General features: G+C 45.4%; 8 protein-coding genes across 8 annotated transcripts; 5 read left to right on the top strand and 3 right to left on the bottom strand.

Moving 5' to 3' along the window:
- Nucleotides 1–1,422: 1,422 nt before the first annotated feature.
- J7337_002095 (uncharacterized protein) lies at nt 1,423–2,421 on the top strand (the record flags this gene model as incomplete). The annotated part of the gene is made up of 3 exons (XM_044819828.1): nt 1,423–1,442; nt 1,492–1,944; nt 1,998–2,421. 3 exons carry the CDS (start codon nt 1,423–1,425, stop codon nt 2,419–2,421), a joined length of 897 nt encoding a protein of 298 aa, XP_044684128.1.
- A 1,896-nt stretch (nt 2,422–4,317) lies between these two features.
- J7337_002094 (uncharacterized protein) lies at nt 4,318–5,977 on the bottom strand (the record flags this gene model as incomplete). Its single annotated transcript, XM_044819827.1, has 2 exons — nt 4,318–4,911; nt 4,970–5,977. 2 exons carry the CDS (start codon nt 5,975–5,977, stop codon nt 4,318–4,320), a joined length of 1,602 nt encoding a protein of 533 aa, XP_044684127.1.
- An 864-nt stretch (nt 5,978–6,841) lies between these two features.
- J7337_002093 (uncharacterized protein) lies at nt 6,842–9,971 on the top strand (the record flags this gene model as incomplete). Its single annotated transcript, XM_044819826.1, has 3 exons — nt 6,842–9,190; nt 9,320–9,570; nt 9,620–9,971. The coding sequence occupies 3 exons, from the start codon at nt 6,842–6,844 to the stop codon at nt 9,969–9,971; spliced, it is 2,952 nt and encodes a 983-aa protein (XP_044684126.1).
- Nucleotides 9,972–10,732: 761 nt separating this feature from the next.
- Nucleotides 10,733–12,611, top strand: J7337_002092 (uncharacterized protein; the record flags this gene model as incomplete). Its single annotated transcript, XM_044819825.1, has 4 exons — nt 10,733–11,252; nt 11,300–11,416; nt 11,460–11,718; nt 11,765–12,611. The coding sequence occupies 4 exons, from the start codon at nt 10,733–10,735 to the stop codon at nt 12,609–12,611; spliced, it is 1,743 nt and encodes a 580-aa protein (XP_044684125.1).
- A 269-nt stretch (nt 12,612–12,880) lies between these two features.
- Nucleotides 12,881–14,095, bottom strand: J7337_002091 (uncharacterized protein; the record flags this gene model as incomplete). The annotated part of the gene is made up of 1 exon (XM_044819824.1): nt 12,881–14,095. One exon carries the CDS (start codon nt 14,093–14,095, stop codon nt 12,881–12,883), a length of 1,215 nt encoding a protein of 404 aa, XP_044684124.1.
- Nucleotides 14,096–15,006: 911 nt separating this feature from the next.
- J7337_002090 (uncharacterized protein) lies at nt 15,007–15,841 on the top strand (the record flags this gene model as incomplete). The annotated part of the gene is made up of 2 exons (XM_044819823.1): nt 15,007–15,096; nt 15,149–15,841. The coding sequence occupies 2 exons, from the start codon at nt 15,007–15,009 to the stop codon at nt 15,839–15,841; spliced, it is 783 nt and encodes a 260-aa protein (XP_044684123.1).
- Nucleotides 15,842–15,904: 63 nt separating this feature from the next.
- Nucleotides 15,905–16,465, top strand: J7337_002089 (uncharacterized protein; the record flags this gene model as incomplete). The annotated part of the gene is made up of 1 exon (XM_044819822.1): nt 15,905–16,465. The coding sequence occupies one exon, from the start codon at nt 15,905–15,907 to the stop codon at nt 16,463–16,465; it is 561 nt and encodes a 186-aa protein (XP_044684122.1).
- Nucleotides 16,466–17,979: 1,514 nt separating this feature from the next.
- J7337_002088 (uncharacterized protein) lies at nt 17,980–18,300 on the bottom strand (the record flags this gene model as incomplete). The annotated part of the gene is made up of 1 exon (XM_044819821.1): nt 17,980–18,300. One exon carries the CDS (start codon nt 18,298–18,300, stop codon nt 17,980–17,982), a length of 321 nt encoding a protein of 106 aa, XP_044684121.1.
- Between the last annotated feature and the right edge of the window lie 1,874 nt (nt 18,301–20,174).

Raw genomic sequence — 20,174 nt, 5'->3', positions numbered from 1 at the left:
TGGTCATCCTCAATCATACACTAATAACAGAGCAAGCTCCATAGCAGGAACACTGAGGGCAGGACCTTGGTATTACACAAACCACGGACCAAGTCCGTGTCACCCGCCACACGCAGCGGAGGCCAAATGACTCGGACTCCCTCGACACAACCTGTTCCGATCCCCAAATCATCGCGTAATATTCCTGAGACCAGTAGTCAGCCTCTGTGGTGTGATAGCTATAAGACTCCTTGTCCCGATTATTTAGGCGTTGGCAGGGCGCCAACTTCCGAGGACCTCGACGCGGCCTGCTGGAACATCCATCCATTTTTTGAGAGTACTTGGGATGTAGAAGTATGTCAACGTATGTTTCCGTCCTAAACTATGTCAGATATGAACTTAATATAGCTTAATAGAAAACTACTACACGATTGATCTGAAAAAAAGGCTTGAACGTGCGCAGTGGGAGGATACACGAAGGGACAGTGAAACCTTTTTTCTTGAGGACCATACCGATTATTATTATCAAAATTAAAAAAAAAATAGCATCGAAACCTTAACATATTTTTATTCCCCTCGCTTGGTATATCGGGATTTTTGTGTTTACTGTCTTGGCCTGGGTTAATATCATAAGCAATAAACTTTATTCACAACTTATATTTCAGTGCAAGGATCAATTAAAATCCAGGATCTTCCCTTATATTACGTATAGAAAGTGGAGTGGAAAGATCTAACTCTCGCTAGGTAGCATAGCTAAAGAATATACTAAGGTAATTATAAGATAACCTAAGGTTTAGAAATAGTAAAAAGTAGAAAATCTTAAAAATAATAAAACTTATAAAGTTAAAATTAATAAGGAATTTATTATAAAATAATAGTTTAAGGAAAGTATAAAAGAGCTTCTTATAAGCTATTAGCTTAGAGGATAGATAATAAGATAAACAAATAGCTGATTATAATTAACGTAACTTAGCCGGCAGAATTTACTATAAAGAGGCCTGATTACAATAGGGGTTTGAACTAGCCTTAGGTCTGATTTTATATTATCATGTTTTCTATCACTAAACTTCTAGTAGGTCTAACAGAGTCAGAAAGCATAATTAGGCTGTAATTTATGCTTATAGCACTCCTTATCTTAAAATAAACAAAAACATAGGGGCTTTGCAGAGACTATGAATTTGACTAGCCATTTCTGTAGGCTTAGCGCACGCTTGAATCAATAGATCTAACTTGTATCTTCAGCCCAACCGGGCATGGGCCAATTAATAATAAATGATAAGTCTGCTTTTTCTCCTCCCCTTTGTTTCTGCTTCTTCTCTTCTTCCCCGGCTGTATTTATTGTCAATCATTTGGCGCTTCTGCTTTACTTCTTAGTCACTCATTACTACTGAAATTCTGCTGCGATGCGTGTCCATACGACTCTGGGGCCTCTGATCCTCAGCGATGGGCTTTGCGCCGCTCGCGTAAATGCCAGAGACTACGCGTTCTCACCAAAGCTCATTTCATTGCTAGGCTTGCGCGCCAGCCTCGATCAACAACAGCAACGTCGTCATGGTCCAGCGAAACAGACACTGCGACGGCTATAGCATCTACCACTACGGAAATCGCAACGACGACTATTTCTGGAGTGGCTCCTAAACAGACTACCACTACTACTGAGTCTGAGAGCGCCGTTGAAACCTCGGTGACGGTGTCGACTTCTGCTTTTGAGACGTCGACTTTAGAGTCATCAACTTTGGAGTCGCCAACTCTGGAGTTAACAACTTTTCAGGTTTCGACATCTGCCGCTGAGGCATCAACTCACACGACCGAAGACGCAACTACTACCACAACATCTCCCGCCCAGAGTGCACAGACTCCACCCAACGGCGATTTCGAGGATGCTACCCTCGCACCTTGGGAGAGTACCGGAACCACAGCAGTCCTCGTCCGGGGCCTTGCTTACTACCAAGGGAACCAGTGCGCGTACGTACCCCCAGCAGCCCCATGTACTTTTTTCTTCAGCTAATCAGCTACAGGGACCTCCCAGGATCGTATAATGGAAACACAGCCAAAATCTGCCAGCTGTTAGATATCCAACAGGGCTACGAGTACACTTTCGCGGCACATCTGAGACAGGGCTGTACTTATTACTCCGCTGGAGAGGGAGAGGACCTCGACTGCGACAACAACACCCACTCGTTTAAACTTTCCATCGATGGGGTGTTTGACTCGGAAGCGAAACCAGTCAGTAGGGATAACCAGTACCATGAATACTCCAACACCTTCCAGTATACTGGCCCAAGTATTGACTCAATTGACCTTTGCGTTTCTGTCGTTATAAACCAGGGCGAGAGGTACGAATTCCTTGTTGATAGCGTTTCTATTGTGCGCGGTAAATCGGTGCCTGTGCCCGAAGAAGACATGAGGCTTGGTCCGAGACGTGCTAGAATGGGCGTCTGATAGCAGATTCATGATTGGCTGAGCTATGGTTTCTTGCTATCGAACAGGCCCTTGCTTGATGTTATATATTATCCAGCATTATTCATACATATTCTCCGCAGCAAGTTATATATTTACACTTTAATACAAACATATTTCCAGGAATTGGGATTCCGTCAAAGTCGCATCTTCCTGACAGTTCTTCTGCCAGACTTGATGTCCTCGCTTCTGTTCTTGACTAATTGTTCCAAGTGCCTATCAGGCGACTAGTTGCGGATTTGGCCTATGTCGTATGAGCCGAGAAGTATATCTTGCCGGGAACGGGGGTTAGGGTTAATTACACCGATAGTACCTAGTCGAAAGCAAGAGAGAGTTCTATCATGTCTCAGTGGCTGCACCGTAATTCTCTTTGCGGGCCACGGCATGGCGCATCTTCAGAACCCTTTGCTCAGCCATTTGCTGCTAGAAGGCTGGGAAATCGATCCCCTGACATTAGAGGATCTGTTAGCAATGAACATCTACAAGCAGTCCCCACTGCTAGCATATCTCTCGGCCTGTACTACTGGGCGGATCTCAGATGGAAATTTCATTGATGAGACTGTGCATCTTATAAACGCATTCCAGTTAGTCGGCTTTCTTCATGTGTTGGGCACTATGGGAGGTAAGAGATGGGGTATGTTTTGGTAAGGCTGAATTTTTCTATGCGGGAATGGCGGAGGAGAAAGTATCTAACGATTCAACCTGTCGAGGACTTCACAGAGCAACGAGGGAGTTTCGTGATCGCTGGGTGTATATGAAAGATCCTGCGCGGAATGCCGGTTGTAGTCAAGAGAGCCAACGGGGGTATTGTGGGTGATGAAGCGTATCTACTCGCCACATCAATGAGAAGTTTCAACCTGGAGACTGCACGGGTCCCAAGGGATGTAGTCGCCTTGGAGGATGAGGTAAACATGGAAGGGGGTAAACCATTATTAGGCCGGGTCTCGTATGTCCACCATAGAATTCAGATGAAATAAATTATGGCGCAAATATTCAATGACGAATCAAAGGCCCTATACAGTCGACATCTATCATGCAGTTCTATAGAACCTGGGCGATAACAAATAACTGGCTTGGTAAAGCAGAAGCGGAAGAGGCACGTTTATGTTTAACAGGGCCTAACACACGTCTTTGTCAGATATGTGATATAGCTAATGATAGGTACTAGCACAACCCTTGTTTAATTCATTTCAGCCATCACACATGTCAAGGCATCTGCAAGTTCTTTTTCCTGGGCCTGGTCTCGTTTATCAGATCCGTCATCCACCAAGTCACAGGCGATTGCCAGTGGAAGAACTTTCTGGATATCTCCAAAAGTTGTTTTCACCTGCTTAACTACCGAGGCTTCCACAGTGCCGGCGACAGGCTTCTCCGTGAGATTGCGCTCATGTCTATCCGCAGCAAACAGAGAAGCTAAACGAAGGACATTTTTGATACGCCGACCGTTCAATGGCAGTCTACCGAGAAGGGTCGCTTGGGTGTGTGTGAGAGAACAGTGGTTACTCCTCTCTGAGAGCCGTGTCCAGATTGCCTCTCTCTTTGAATTGTCCAGAGGCTTGAAACGCATCTGGAGATGGATACGAGATCTGAATGCCGGATCGAAATCACCAAATCGGTTAGTCGTCAAAAAGATGATGCCCGACTGGTACTCTAACAATCGCAAGAACACTTTACGATATCAGCGTTATGTATCGGGAGAATGCCGGTAGTACATACCAGCAATCATAGAATTCCTTTCAATATCACTACCTTCCCGCTTTGCTAAGAAAGCATCTGCCTCATCGAGCAGGAGGATTGCGTCCCACCGTGAGGCCATTCTGAAGGCCGCTTCGAGTGAATCTTGGATTGACTCCACGGATGTTCCCAGCTCTCCGCCGCTTATATGATAGAGAGGTTTCTGTGAATCTTCTGAAATGCTTTCTTTGCAGCGAGAATAGTTAGCATCGATCTGGGTACAAAGGGCGCCAACTTGCCAGCTGTCATCGTCTTGCCACATCCTGGAGGGCCATGCAGCAAGAACACCAGTCCACCACCCTTCCCGTCGATGAAATCATCAAACTCTGTAGCATGACTTGAGAATCCTCGTATCAATCCTTGAATGGCGTCTTTGATCTCATCATCAACCTGAAGCGAACCAAAAGCTTCTCTATCCCACTGGATAGTTTGGAGTTGATCAATAAAGATCAAACCCCAGACACGTACCGAGAAAGAATAAACTGGAACCATTGGAGCGAATGTGACGAGTTCTTCATCCGAGAGTGATGGTTCCGTATCGGGAGCGCCTAGGCCTGATACTGAACGATCCGTCATAGCCCGTCTTAACGCATAACGTTTCCTATGCTCAAAATAGTAATCTGAACCGTTATCCTCCTCCACCTGCTCTTCTTTGCTATGATCGAAAATCAAGATATGTCTAAATTCCGGGAATCGCGCATAGAAGCCTTCAAAGTCGACAATAACCCTTCCCTTCACCTAAATCCAGCAAACCCATTGATTAGCTCCCATGACTATTAAACAGGACAAGACTCACGGTTCTAGTGGGGAGATCTATAATACGACATCCGGTCAGCTCCCCCGGCTTTCGTTGCAGCCACATAGGGCCTTCATGCCAACTTGGTGTGCCGTTCACCTTCTCATCCCTTTTAGAACTATTCAGGCAATAATTCTCGTAAGCTTTGCCGCGTTCAAGAGCTTTTCTCAAGACCTCATCCCTATCTTCAGCAAATCGCAGTGGATATGCGGGGAGTTCAGTGATACCCTTAGTCCCAGTAAAAGAAGGAAATTGGAAATATGATTCAGCTTTCCCAAATCTCCATCCATTGAATGCGCTGTGGGTGACGGTGATGCTCCATATAGCCACTCCAGTGTCATGAACTTCTAACTGGAACTTCTTTACGGCAGCGCACCACTGTATCGGTGCATCTGTTGCCGAGGGATTCTCAATAATTACAGGTTCTCCAGGTGGGAAGATTGACCAAAGCCATTGGAACTCAATGTATCTGTGACGGTCGAACTGCTTGCACATTCTGATCGTTTCTTTCATAAACTCTTCTTGAAAGTTGACAAGAAGCCGCAGTTCCGTCTTGGTCTCGGTATCTTTGGCATCCTCCAGGGCTTTTTCGATTTTGTCAAGGGAATAGTAAATCTCTTGATATGGCTCCGGAATGACGATTGGATCGTTCTTGAGTGCGATGGTTGTTATGTTACTTGCAATCTTGGCGAAAGCAGTACGAAGGCATTTGGACTGAATTTCGAGTTGGAGTTTGGGTTTCTTGTTCCCTTTTGTGTCGGTAATCCTACGGAGGACCAGAGAATAATCATCGAATCGAGCCCGCTTCTCATTCTCATGCTTGAATGCGGAGCCTGACTTTATCAATGTGATAAATTTGTCGTCCTGATAAATCTCTTGGACATCCACGAAACATCCATTGAAGGTGAGTTGTTGTTCGCCATCAGGATTGTTCAGGTCATCTGGTTTCCCTGAGTAGCCTGTGGCGGCTTTGTACTGGGCGAATCCCGACGGGAGTTGCGAGGACATTTTATAAGAGACGTTAAGCTTTAAAATATGCTCGAATTGTGTTTCCAGTGACAGATTAATGATTTAATCAAAATAGAGCAGTCTAGGTTTCAAGAGCCAAGCCCAGAAAAGGCCCCTTCACAACATCTGGAGACTTTTTATGATTGCCTAAAGCTTTCTCGTTACACAAGCCTGTCCAACTGTATGTACACGTCAGACACCCTCCCATAGCAGGGGATACTCAGCAGAGTGCTAGAGGACCCCACTGCGGTGAAATATGTTAGGCCGGCTATGTTGGCCGCATTGATATAGACCACACCGACTAGAATTTACTGGGCATGATCGCCTTTTTCGTGGCCTCAAAATGAGTTCAGAGAAGGAATGCTGTCTTGGCTGCATGTAGTGGCTGGCTGAAGATCAATATGCATCGCGGACGATCTCCCTATAGGCTGATATGCGACACGGACTGTGATTATGGTGATACGAATGCATGGCCTTGCTCTAGAATATGCAGATAAGCCAAAATGGAAAGTCATATCATGATCAGACTGCGTAGTGGCAGAGACACCTATCAGAAGGGCAGTTTACGCGCCAGCCTGATATGCATGGTTCTCTTTTTGTGCTCCCACATCCATGATGAGCTGGCCATGAATCCTTTTCTTTTCCCTCCCATTTCTTAGTATGTAGATATGGAGATTGTGATATATCTATGGGGGTTCCAACTCAATCTTAGTCGAGCGAATACCTATTATCAAGAAGCATTTCTTTGGAACTTCAGAGGCATTCCTTCAAGCTTACAATATCTCAAAAGATTCGAGAAACCGCATATCCAGATCATTTTTATTTTCGGCGTGAAAAAGCTCTACAAGAGAAAGACAACCCAATATGTCTGAGTTGGACACTACTTCAGGCGAGGGTATTTCCGACATTGAAATGGGCAATATTCATCGTCCTTTGAGACGACAGGATACAGCCCGTTTCGCTTTGTCCACCCGTAGCACGTTTTCGACTCCGTTAGGCAGGTGCAACGAAGCCAATAAGCAGAAGATTGAAGAGGACGATGAGGTTCAGCGTGGGAAGTTCCGACTTGAAGATTTGAACATCGACGTGACTCAAATCATCAGCTCACTGCGTTCCGACCTCCACTTTCCTGTCAAGGAAGGTTACGCAATGGAAGATCTACCGAAGTTCGACGATCTGACTCGATATGGTATCACTGAAGATAAAGAGCGTGATCTTTGGGAGTTCGAAGTCCATCGGCTGAAGGATGCTGCCAGTTCTGTTGAACCGCCGTTCCTGGAAGGAGACCCAGTCTGGTTCGGCCAAGCGGATACCTCGGGTTATAATTGTTTACACAGACTCGCAATGCAAGTTTCCTATGCCATCGATATCTGTATCCACGATAACGAGCTTGTTATGCTTGAGCACGAGCCACGCCTTGCGAATGATACAAGTTATGATATTGCACACAGAAGGATTTGCAAAATCTTTGATCAGGATCAAGGGTCCATTCGATACAAACGGCGTATCAAAATTGACAGTCATAACGACGAAGCACTCCACGATCTCCTCAACTACATTACCGCGGTCTTGGCGCGACTATTAATGAGGAGCATGAATGGAAAGCTTTGGGTTGACAACTGCATTACTGTTCTCGCCAAATTTGCGGCAAAATGCAAGATTGTTGGTGTAGATCTGCCTACGGCTTTCGAGAAGACTCTTCAGGCGCATAAGGACTGCCAATATCGAATCGCGCACGAATCAGATGTCAGAGGGGCCCAGAATGCTGTAGAGGCCATCGTATCCAAATCCGATGATGATCGTCTTGCGAAACAACAAAAGGCTTTGCAAGAGGATATTGATACATCCGGGGCCAGATACTTTCTTGAGATGGACACTTTTCGCCATTTCATCAGCATGTTGATAGAGTCTGCCAACGTGGACCTCAAGTGGAACGAGGAGAGTGAACAGAAAGCAGATATATTCGAGACGAGTACTGTTATTTATCACACCGGTTTCGATGGAAAACGGACTCAGCTGTGTCAGGAGCGTGACGGGAATATCGGCGCTGCATCTGACCAGAGAGTTATAGACTTTGCCGGTGTTGCATTCCACATAGGACTCGAGATCTGGGAGTACTTGAGACAATTTGATGATAGAGAGGCACCCAGCTATACCACAGTAACATGGAGTCGGAAATCCTTTTCTGAATCGGAGTCAACATCTCGCAACACCATCAAACCCCATGATACCCAAGTACAGCTGGGTAACATGAAAGAAATAATCGGGGCTATGGTTCCCTATATGATGTACTGCGGTTCATTCGCTAGCGCTCTGTCAACCTTCGCAAACGTGGTGATGACGATCTCTGACCCCTCAACTCCAGTTCGATACTATCGTCAAGAGCCTTATCTGACAACGGCAAGAATCAATACCTCAGAGTACAAAAGACTTCGGCCGCCTAAGGTTACTGGTCTTGCGAGGAATGTTTTTGAGACCGACATGGCCAAGAAAGCTCGTTGTGGAGAGCTGAACAACCAGTTACAGAAAAAGAAATTTGAGGTGGGACAGCACTGGACTATAGATGAGAAGGCAGTCATCATACAGCATGGCTGGTATTCGTACATAACTCTCGGGGTATGTGCTTTCATGATTGCAGGTGGAGTGGCCGCCATTGCTATAGGAGAAAAGGCAAATGGGGTAGACCCATCAAATTTGACGGCTCTTGCATGGGCTGCAGCTGGTTTCGCCATGGTGTTTTTCAAGTCGTTAAGAGTTCAAGATTGGCCCTGGCGTGACTTCTTGCGAGGTCGAGTTGTTTGTCGGTCCGTCTCCGAGGTTGTGTCTGTCACTCGCATGCATCACCAAGACCTGATAGCCATCCTGCTGCGAATGGAGAGCCGCAATGTGCTCCACACACGGGGGCCGTTCAACACCCTGTTTTCGAGGAAGGCTGATGATGGCTTCTCGATTGACGTACCACTTCTAACCAACACTGTCATCGATGGCGGCTATATATTCATCCGGGTTGATAGCAATGCTGGCCCAGCCTTAGTCGCGTTGAGAACCAGCAATGCTGGAATCTATCATTCGATCTCACAGAAAGATGGCTTGGAAGACGGGGAAGGATTTGTTTGTCGAGACCTCATAGATGCGACTGGTCTGGAAGTCCGTGGGCATGATAAGCCACTGCCGTTCTATGCTATCTCCACAAACGATTTACGCTGGAACAGGGTTCGAGGGATATTTACCGAAGAAGCATGGTTCGATTAGCCGTCAGTGGCACCGCCAGAAAATCACGAATCTGGAAGAATGGACCAACAACTTAAGGATTCCTATGTTTAGTACATTGATGTTCTTTAGCTACTAGCCTTACGATACTTAATCGCTTCCGATACGACGGTCACTACCTTGGCTACCACTGCAACAACTGCCCTTGTGGAGACAACTTCTACTGCCGTCGCAGAGAGCACCACGACGACAGAAGAGCCCGCCTGTGTCGAAACCCAAGTCGTCGTCAACCCCGGCTTCGACGACAGTGCCAGCAGTAAATCACCTTGGTCCGGCGACGGCTCAATCATCACCGACGGCGCCAATTCCGCTCCCAATGCCATGTAAATCCATCCAACTCTCTCCATCTCCTCCGCGCTAAGAGCACTCCAGCTCTTTCGTCTTTTCCAATGGTGGAGGCGACGCACAGATCTCCCAGACTCTGACCAAACTCGACGGCACCTACCGACTCTCGTACAACTGGGGCGTCTTCTCCGGCGTCGGCGTCGGCGCTGGCTTTTCGTGTAGCATCACTCCCAAGGTTGGAGGCGATGTCCTGCTTGGTGTTTATCCCGGCGACTACACCGGTTGGATTCCTGAGAGTCAGACCTGGTCAAGCGCCGGTAACGCCGTGGCTCAAGCCGACTTGTCGCTTGTGTTGGCATGCTCTGGAGAGTATGATCAGCTTACGATCAATGTTGATGACATCACTTTCACGAAGCTTTGCGGTCCTCAGGCTAGTTAAGTACTGTGCCAAACTCTAGATGATGAACCTTGTGTCACATATCAATTATCCACGCGAGGACTTAGCTCTGCGTGATATATATTCCTTTCGTCTTTAGACGGAGTGATGCTGTCTAGATAAGCTACTACTATACATATTATATTAATGAATGACATGAGTCCATCCACGCGCCCGCCCAGAGCATCAGGTCCCTCGGATCTAAAGAACCGGACAAGAATTATATAAAACTCTCCCTGGGAATACCCCATAGGAACCTATCCGCGCAGTCCTTACGTCACTCAGCGGCTGTGAATAGCCTAATTGAGCCGCACAGCTGACACCGTCTTACTGCCAAGACACATGGTCTCCCGCTGCAAGATCTCGATGTATGCTTTCCTTCAGCTCTACGAGGCTCACATTAAGATGGTTTGTAAGTCATAAACGTAATAAATATCATTGGACGTGGGATATCTTACAGAAACAGGATTCCAAAACGGCTAGTGAAGGCTTCATCTGGTAGTTTTCCTACCATGATGTGATGAATCCTCCGTCATCTGAAAAACTCCGTAAGCTTACGTATGATATCTCATGACTTGGACTTGCGGGGGAGTAAGCAATATTTCAATCATAATGATTCCTTCCTCCGCGGAGAAGGGCTAATATTGCTCCGTTAGCCGTTGGTCTTCAGAGGACTTGATTCAGTATAAATGTAATAAGTAGCTCATTGCCTGCTACTCCCGTTTTCTCAGATATAGTTCAGGTCTGGTCGAAGCTCAGTCAATATGAAGCCATTTCAGTATTATGTCTATACATCTCTCTTCTTGAGAAGTTCACTAGCAGCTCGCGGAGGCCATTGTCCCCCTCTTGGTCCAGTCCTTCCTGCACCTGTCCACCCTTCCAACCATGCTTCAGTCAAGTCAGCAGTAGCTGCTATCAAAGCAAGACTTGAAGAAGAAACAAATTCCTACAATCTTTCCTCTATAGCAATCGCCATAAAATCAACCTACGAAGATGACTACATGCTCGAATTTGCCAATACGCCTCCAAAGATCGATCCTCGGGGAGTTGACAACGTAGACTCCGACACTGTCTTTCGCTTGGCCAGTCTCTCCAAGGTGTTCCCTGTCCTGGCTCTGTTAAAACTTCACGAGGTTGATCTTGACGATGCTGTTACGAAATACGTTCCTGAACTTCGCGCACTGAACAAACAAGCTCGAAAGCAAGATGCTGTTTGGGCGGTTGACTGGGATGAAGTCACCATCGGGGCCTTGGCGTCTCACATTAGCGGCATACCAGCCGACTGTAAGTATTCATCTGAACAAGAAGTGGTGTTGTGCTAATATGTCTAGTGGTGACTGATGTCGAGCCTTATGGAGACTGGACAAAGCTTGGCTACCCGCCACCTGACCCAACCAAAAGCCTCAACTGCTCAGGTCTTTTAGGTCTTCCACAGTGCACCAAAGAAGGTAAGATCTCATATCTCGTGGTTGATATGTGCTAACTAGACAGATTTCTTTGAGCGTTTTGGCGAGAGGCCTCCCGTGTACGCACCCTACGCCGTAAACCCTGTTTACTCAAACGTAGGGTTTGCCATAATGGGATGGGTCATTGAGAAGGTTAGTGGTATGCCTTCCGGAGAGTTCATCAAGAAGGAAATCTGGGATCCTACTGGAATGAAACATACATTTGACTCAAAGCCCGATGACTCCTTGGGATTCATCCCTGTTGATGATGAGTGGTGGAACGCAACCCTTGGCTATGGTGATCCGTAAGTTGACCCAGATACTATATATCGGGCGACAAACGCTAACCAGTTTACCCAGTGCCGGAGAATATTACTCTTCTATTAATGACATAATGGCTTTTGGGGACGCTATCCTCAATAACAAACTTCTCAGTCCCGCAGGGACAAGAAAGTGGCTGAAGCCTGCTACGAGCACTTCGTCAAGAGGTATCTTGCTTGGAGAACCATGGGAGATATTCCGTGCCGATAACATCACCAAAGACGGCCGCCTCATTGAGTTCTACACTAAAGCCGGCGATATCACCACATATCACTCATTCATGGTGTTGATCCCAGACTATAACCTCACCGTCACCCTTTTTAACGCTGGTCCGGAGGTCAGTGGTGGTCTTCTCCAAACTCTTTTTTCTGAAATCGCCAGGGAATTACTTCCTGCTATCGAGGAGGCTGGAAAGGATGAAGCAGCCAAGATCTATGGTGGCACATACACTGACGCCAAGACGAACTCTACTCTCACTCTCTCAGTCGATGATGAGCCTGGATTTCACATCACGAACTGGACAGTCAGAGGAGTTGATATTGCAGGCACGTATCTTAGCATTGGGCTACCACCGACATTTCCAACACCCCCTGGCCAGGTCCGCTTCCGCTTGTATCCAACTGGCCTGCAAAGTGATACGGAGTCATCTTGGCGAATGATGTTCACTGCTGGGTCTGAGGAGGACAACGAGGAAGCGAATGCGCTCTTGGCCTGGCCTGATGGGAACTGTAATACTTGGGCATCCTTGGATCGTATTGTGTATCAGCTGTTGTCGCATGATCATTTTGTGTTTACGGAGTCTGGACAGGGTAGTGATAGGACGGTTGAAAAGCTTGAGCTTGTGGGTTATAGGGTTGAACTGCACAAGGATAATTGATGTGGCACAATTCATGGGTGCGGTCGAGGACGAGGCTCACGCCCACGCAAGCAACAGAAACACGTGAAGTCCCAAGTGGGTAGTCTCAGCCGTTGATAGAACACTGTATTAAAATTCGAACGGAAAAAACTACTTCGTGTATGTATATGTCACGATGAGAATAGGTTGACGGATTTTCATTTTCATCCATTCATTTTCCTGGACGAACTAATAAGCTTTGTCACAAGTTCAATTCCTCGTGTATTCCAATACCATCAATGACCCCTCCATTAAGAGGACGGATAATCAATCTCGATAGGCTGAGAAGGAACCAGCGTAGCCAGCGACAGATGCGGCCAAGTCAACCCACAAAAGTTAAGGTTCACAGTCTGAGAGTACTGAATCTGTGTATAAGTCACGGGGATAGTCTTGGGGCCGGTAACAGGACCAGGAGGCGTGACAGAGAATGTTGGCAGTGGCGGAGTTGTCTTACCCTGAATCGGCTTATAAGCTGGCTGCAGAAGGAGAGGCTTTCCAGGAGTGTAGCCCTGAACCGTGATCTCAGACTCGACAATCTCGACCCAGAATGTAGACTCCATCTGCACGGCGTTTGCATTAGGACCTTGGCTACTCGCTCCGACGAGGAAAGCGATGTTGGCTGTTCCACCGCCTGGTGTTGGAGCAAACTGGGTAGAGACTGTGAAAGTGTTGGTCTTGGTGATATCGAGCTGACTGTTGATGTCGAGAAGGATTTGAATTGGATTGTTGAGAATGTCCTGGTTGATGGATCCTTGCTCAATGAAGAGACTGAGATCCTGGGGCAGACGCGCTGTGTTATTCTGAGAAGCTGTCTGACTGGGCATGATCTGAAGATCCTTCGGGTTTCCAATGACAAAAGGATTAATTGGTCGCGGGCCAATGTCTGGTGGTCCGTCAGTCACGACTGGAGGATTCCCCTGTGCGTTGACGGTAGTTCCATGAGGAATAGATCCAAGCCTAACAAGCGTATTCCCCTCCACAGGATTATTATTAGTCTGAGGAACATTCAACCAAAAGCCAGTTTCAGTATGAATACCCGTCTTGGCACCATCACCTCTACCTGTAGCAGTGTTTGTAACATCATTCACAGTCTGAAGATACGTGACACCATTAATGATAATGTCATTCTGCTGCTCAAGACCACGATTAGGGACTTTTCCCAACGGGTTAGAAAATACGAGATCCTCTTGTGTGAGGTTGAGCTCGAGAACTGAGACATTGGGAGGAGTGGGAGGGGCAGGGAGGACAGGATTGGTGAAGGTGGTGGTGGTGGGGGCGACAGAGTTTGGTCGAAAGATGTTGTTGAAGCCAGTTCCAGTCCAGGCTCCGGTGAAGCTGGCCAAGATACCCAGAGGAGGATCGGGGTCGTCCTTTGGCGGAGGAGGGGTAGGGTCGAAGTTGACTTCGTCGTATTGGAAGTCTACGCCGAGATGGATACCCGCACGGGATGATTCTTTGGGGGCCATTATACTTGCTATGATTCAAAAGGGGTCTGAATTAATTGGGAGTGTTTGGAGTTCCTGGCGAGGAATATTGATTTTATGTAGGAAACACTCACTGATCTTATACTCGCTCAGAAGTAGTTAATTGTCCGCACGTTGCCGGTCTACCGGTTTAGATCAATACCAACACCTATCTAACTTTCAATTGGCACTTCACATGCCTCTTCACAGTCGATCTATACCACAGCAGTACAAGCCTACCCCCAATAGCTCACTGAACGTAGTAAAGCTCTTCATCCGTTGCCATACCGCCCAGTGGCAACGTTCACATCACAAACACATCTTCCCCAAAACGTGACGCGGCAGAAGCACGCTAAGAGCGTCACATATCTCAACTCAGATTATCTGCCAGTATTTACGTTCAGTGGCTGACTGAACACGGTCTCAACTTCCCTTCCTAACCAATGAGCAGTCTCGAATTGGCAAGCTGAACACCTGTGGCTTACCGGCACCTCAACTTCCCCGCAGCCAAGAATGAGGGCGGGATTGAATTCTTGCGCATACGGCCCGTCCCGGTGAGTCTAGATTGGTCGTATTTTAGTGCGCTTTACCGTGTTGGTCTGTCACATACCTGCAATGAAACGGGCACTCATCCCGTTTTTGTTTGTGAATATTGGTCTTTTTATTGGCGTGTGAGATGGGAGCTGAAGATATTGGAATGCAGATGTCCAGGAAGAGTCGAAAAATTCATTTTGGGTGTCCAGCTGTGTGATTTGGCGGCCTGTGCGGTGTTTCACATGTAAAATGGCCTCTCATGGAGGTTTGGACAATGGTTATAAAGAGAAAACGTCATATCAGCTACCTTCGTCTCGTGTTCTCCATTGATTCATCACAAGAAGCTACTTCTACTCTCTTCCATGACTATCACCACCAAAATGGAGCCATCTTTCCAAGGCAACCAATTCTTTCCCGGTACAGCTGCCTACAATCGCGCCAACAACATCTACGCCACCTCTACCTACGGCGTTAGTCGCGACATGAACCCCTCCGAGATCCTCCAGCCCGCAAGTGTCGAAGACATCCAACAAGTCGTCAACCGCTGCCAAAACGGGCAAGCCTCTTGCCATCAGATCTGGCGGTCATCAATACAGTGGTGCATCTTCAACTGGCTCCCAGGGTATTCAGCTAGACTTGAAGCCTACCTTTCGCCGGCCCAACATTGATCTTAATATCCTGCAGGAGAATGGCAAAGTGTACCTTCGCTCTAGTTTCAGCTGGCAACTGACCGAAATCTTTGACTTTCTTAAAGATAACGGCGTTTTTATGCCAACTGGACAGCGTTCTACCGTCTGTCTTGGTGGACACGTTCAGATCGGCGGTTATGGCATGCTTGCACGATCATTCGGTCTTCTTGGAGATTGGGTTCGTGAGCTTGAAACTGTCGACTATAAAGGCGATGTAGTCAAGGTTACCAAAGAGTCCCACCCAGATCTCTTCTACGGGTTTCTCGGTGGCAGTCCCGGCAACCTTGGTGTCCTGACACACTTCAAGATTGGAGTTCAGGATGACAAGGATCATCAGGGCTCCAAGGGTCTTTGGGCTGGTTTCGCTTACAAGGAGGAGACGCTCGAAGCTCTACTCGATATTCTTGTGCAGAAGGGAGAGGATTCCAAGTTGCCTCGGGGCTATGATTTTACGGTCAACATTGTCAGCAGACAGGCTAATCTTTTGGATCTTTTCCAGGGTTCTGAGGACGAGCTTAAGCAGTAATTGCCAGATGATGTTCATGATGGAAAGGACAATTTTGCTGATCTTCTCAAGTTCAAGCATGCAATGATTGTCGTCTATGCCCAATGGGTCAATCTCAACGAAGAGCCATATTCACCCGATCTCTTTACCCAAATCAACAACGTACCAAATGAGTTCAAGATCGTCAAAGAGGCTCCTGAAGGCACCCTAATGTCCGTTGTCGCTTCCATGTGGTTATTCGGCAGTCCCCACGAGTTTCCCTACCCTTACGACAAGCGCACCAACAGCACCACCTCAACCGATCTCTCCAAAACAGGCTGGTCATCTTGGTTCTCCGGCCGTATCAACGAGGTTATTAAAGATCAGCACAACGGTCTCTGGGTCCCTTCCCAACTCCAAGTCTACGGCGGCGAGCAATCCATGTTTCGCAGAAACGCAGGTAACGGCACAGCGTACTGCTTCCGAGATGCTACCTTTGGCGGAACTTGGGATGTTTTCTATGAGGGTACTAAGGGGGAAGCAGCTGGGAAGTGGCAGGCGGTGAATGATGAGGGTCGGCCGAAGTATTTTAGTAAGAAAGATCGTCGTGTTCTGTGGGGATCGTACGGTTTGGAATATGAAGGATGCTTGGCAGTTCTATTATGATCTGGAGACGTATAAGAAGATGCAGAAGATCAGACAGAAGTATGACCCGAAGAAACTTTTACGGCGAACCCTTTCTGCGTGGAGGCTTTGAAGTAGAAACGCTCACAGAAGGCTAGGGAACTCCACATAAGAACGTTCACTAAGAATTAGTTTTATTTCACAGACTTGAATGTTCTCATCAATAATTATAGGGGAGGGCTCTTCATCAACACGTGGCATACATACTATAAGATTCATTATCCGTCAATGGAAATAGCAACAGTTTACCAAGCCAACTTCAGTTTCTAGAACTGCTACATAGCCTTCGGGGGTGAATAAGCTTATCTTGGCATTATGTTAGGTGACATGAGACGACACGTTTTTCTCCATATGCGACGTCATTGGGTCTCCAAGACAGTCAAGGCGAGAATCCTTCAGGCACTTTTCGTACCCTGCAAGGCAGACTAGACTGAAATCTCGGTTAGACTCCCGTCAGCTGAGTGCTCTGCCTCTTGTTGGTGCACTTTTAGTGGGCATGCTGCGATCCTTTGAGAGGCTAAGCCCCCACCATCGGGGCTTAGCTGTCAATCATTGTCGGAACCAACACAAGAGCTATGGTATTTATTCTAACGTTAGTGTCTGCATACTTGAAATGTTACTCGTATCGTTGTTTCCACGTTATATCATCAATATGTCACCGATTTCTGAACCACAACCAGCCGCCCAGCCTGCCGGTGCGAAGGCTTCTCTGCCTGTGCAAATGTCTCAACCAAGAACGCAACAGCCTATGAGTATGTGCTTTATCTCAATTATCAGGCGCTTACATGCTGATTCATATCTTGATATAGAATTCCAACGACCACAAGATCCTAGAGCCGATCGCAGACGCCCTCGTGACGATATAGAGCGCGACAGATGCTGTCGCGGTCTCAACTGCACCTCGGGCATTTATATGGTCCCCTGCGCGTGCACACTGTGCTAAATAATGACTTCATGTGAGGAATCGAATGGGGCGATGAGGATGGAGACACTTATGATGAAGCTATATGAGATTGTGTTCTGGGCTATTGTATATACCTGCAGTCTAAGCACGGGGTCCATCCACAACGACAAATAGGCATGATAGATGGGACTGGTCCCAATTAAAGACAATTTAATAGCTTATGGCTTCGCTACACGGTGCCAGTATGGTAAAGCTTCCTAACAGCCAACTACAGTATAGGAATCCCATTGGAACTGAGGCCCAATGCAGATGTCCTCATTGTTCGCATCATAAAACTTCTGCGGTACGCCAGAATTGCAATCGCCCTCGTTGGCATACAGATCAATCTGGCAGTCACCTAAATCTTCAAGCCAGAACCCTCTATGAGGGTTTGGAATACTTTCACAGCCTGTGCGGGCGAGAGGGTATTATTCATCATTACTAGAAGTATCACTAAGATTCAGTAAGAACCTTGATTACCGTCTCTCCGGAGGTCACCGGACGGAGTCGACTCTCGCAGTAGTCGTCACCATAGATAGTGAACGTCCAAGCATTAGCCGCTGTTGCCAGGAGCAGCAGCGTCATCTTGTGAGTGAGCATCATTCTTGCTTGGCGGAATACGTGGTCGGATCTTGATCAGGTCGTCTTCGTATGTTGGGTCCTTTTCAAGGCGTCTAGTACTAGCGGCGTGGAGGAGAGCTTGACGAAAGACGGGGACGCCAATCTTGTTTGGGATATCAATGATGATGTCTGTTTTCCACTGGTCGCCGTAGATCATGTAGTGGATTGGAAAGGGGACGTCAGCTGCGTGATCGGCTTCGTACTGTTCAAAGACGATGTCGCGCCAGGTCTTGTTGAGGTTCCTGGATGTCATGCTGGAGTAGAGGGGAGTGTTTCAGAGCGGGATAAGCTGGCTATTTTTGTTCTTTTCACTCTTTGGTCTTGCCTAGACTTTTGTTTGTTGTCTATTTTGAATGGCGCTGTTCAATGCTGGTTGTCGAAGACAGGTTGAATCAGGAAATCACCGAGCTGACTATCAAAGCGCAGCGCCAAGTGTAGATCAAAGAGGTTATTTTGTTGGTTGCTGAAGTTTGAGGCCCAAATGTGGGAACGGTTGGTGGGTTGAGTGAAGGAAGTTGAGTTGTCGTGTTGGCTGTTGGTTGTTGGTGGTTGAATGTGCCTAGATCGAGATGGCCAGGCTCAAGTTGGGGCATCATGAGCAAATGCGGGGTCAGCACCAGATCTTTGCCTCAGGTTAGGGAAAATTCCAAATAGAGTGAGCAATACATAATAAGCTAGCATGGCGCGTCGGGAAATTGATTGTGCATTTCGGCACTTTACTAAGTATCTTTACCTTGTACTGGTTCCCACCCAGGTATGGGAGGCATATTGTGTATATACTCGCCAGGATCTTGTGATGGAAATAAGTCATTGCAGGCGATCGGCGCAAAGTATTCTCAGGGCAGAAGTAGCCGAAGCGTTAAGAGCTCAGTTAAATAAGTTAAACAAGGTACTTCTCATTAATATGTAAAATAGACTATTATATTAAAACTAAAGTATATTTTCTAACCTTATAACTAACTTATAAACTTAATATTACTACTACTTTTTAATTACTTTAAACCTTCTCTTAGCTTTAATAGTACTAATATATATATTATTATAAAACTTTCTTTAAATTAAGCTTTTTTTATATATTAGTATTTCTTAATAATTTTAATAGCTTTATATTATATTTAGAAGTTCCTTTTAATAAATTACTTTTTATATTTTAATTAAAGACTTAATTTACTTTTAGTTTCTTTTTTTAATTAACTTTATAGTCTTTTTATATTTAGCTTTATTATTAAAAAAGGCTTTTAATACCTCTTTTTTTTACTTAATAGCTTTTTTAACTTTTTAAAAAAGTCTTTAAATAATATAAGTAAAAGTATATATATTAAAAATAGCTAATTACTAAATAAGGTTATTTAAAAGCTTATTTTATTCTTTAAATTTAATAACTTTAAAAATTTTATCTTTTTTATTTTTAATAGCCTTAAAGCTATTTTCTTTTTTAAAAGTTTATTAATAATCCTTAATATTATTAAAGTTAAAAGGAATTCTATTAATATATTATTATTAAAATTTATTTAAATTTATTATATAAATAAGCTTTTATTTAAATATATATATTATTATATTACTTTATTATTATCTTATATTTAGTTATTTTAAGAAATATATTAGAAGTACTTTCTTATAGCTTATAATAGTAAGTAAATAAGTTATTTTTTAAGTTTTAATAATATTTATATTTTACTATAATTATTAGTTAATTATTATAGTATTAATATTTAAGTTATAGGCTTAAAGTGTTATTTATAGTTAAGATTTATAGCTATAAGCTTATTCTAGTAAAGAGAACCTAGTATAAAATAGATAATCTTAGTTAAGAGTAAATAACATTAAGTTACTTAATCTATAGAGTGTAAATAGCCTTTTTAGTAATGATTTCTGGTTTCTCTTCTAGGTTACAGGGACCTTAGATATAAATATATTAAATAGATTATTCCTTTAACTGTTATATTAAATAAAAAACAAAGTATGTTAAAACTATAGAGATTTATCCATCGCGACTTAAATAAGCGTATATACTGAAAAGCAGAAATTGTTTTTATTGCGTTAATCCGAGTTATCAGTCTAAGGACCATTTTGTTTCATACATCAAAACTCCGTCACAGCTAACTGAATCCTTCAGAACTATCT

The sequence above is a fragment of the Fusarium musae genome, chromosome 2, assembly GCF_019915245.1.
Source record: "Fusarium musae strain F31 chromosome 2, whole genome shotgun sequence".
NCBI classification, from domain to species: domain Eukaryota; kingdom Fungi; phylum Ascomycota; class Sordariomycetes; order Hypocreales; family Nectriaceae; genus Fusarium; species Fusarium musae.
This window is presented reverse-complemented; position numbering and strand designations above follow the sequence as displayed.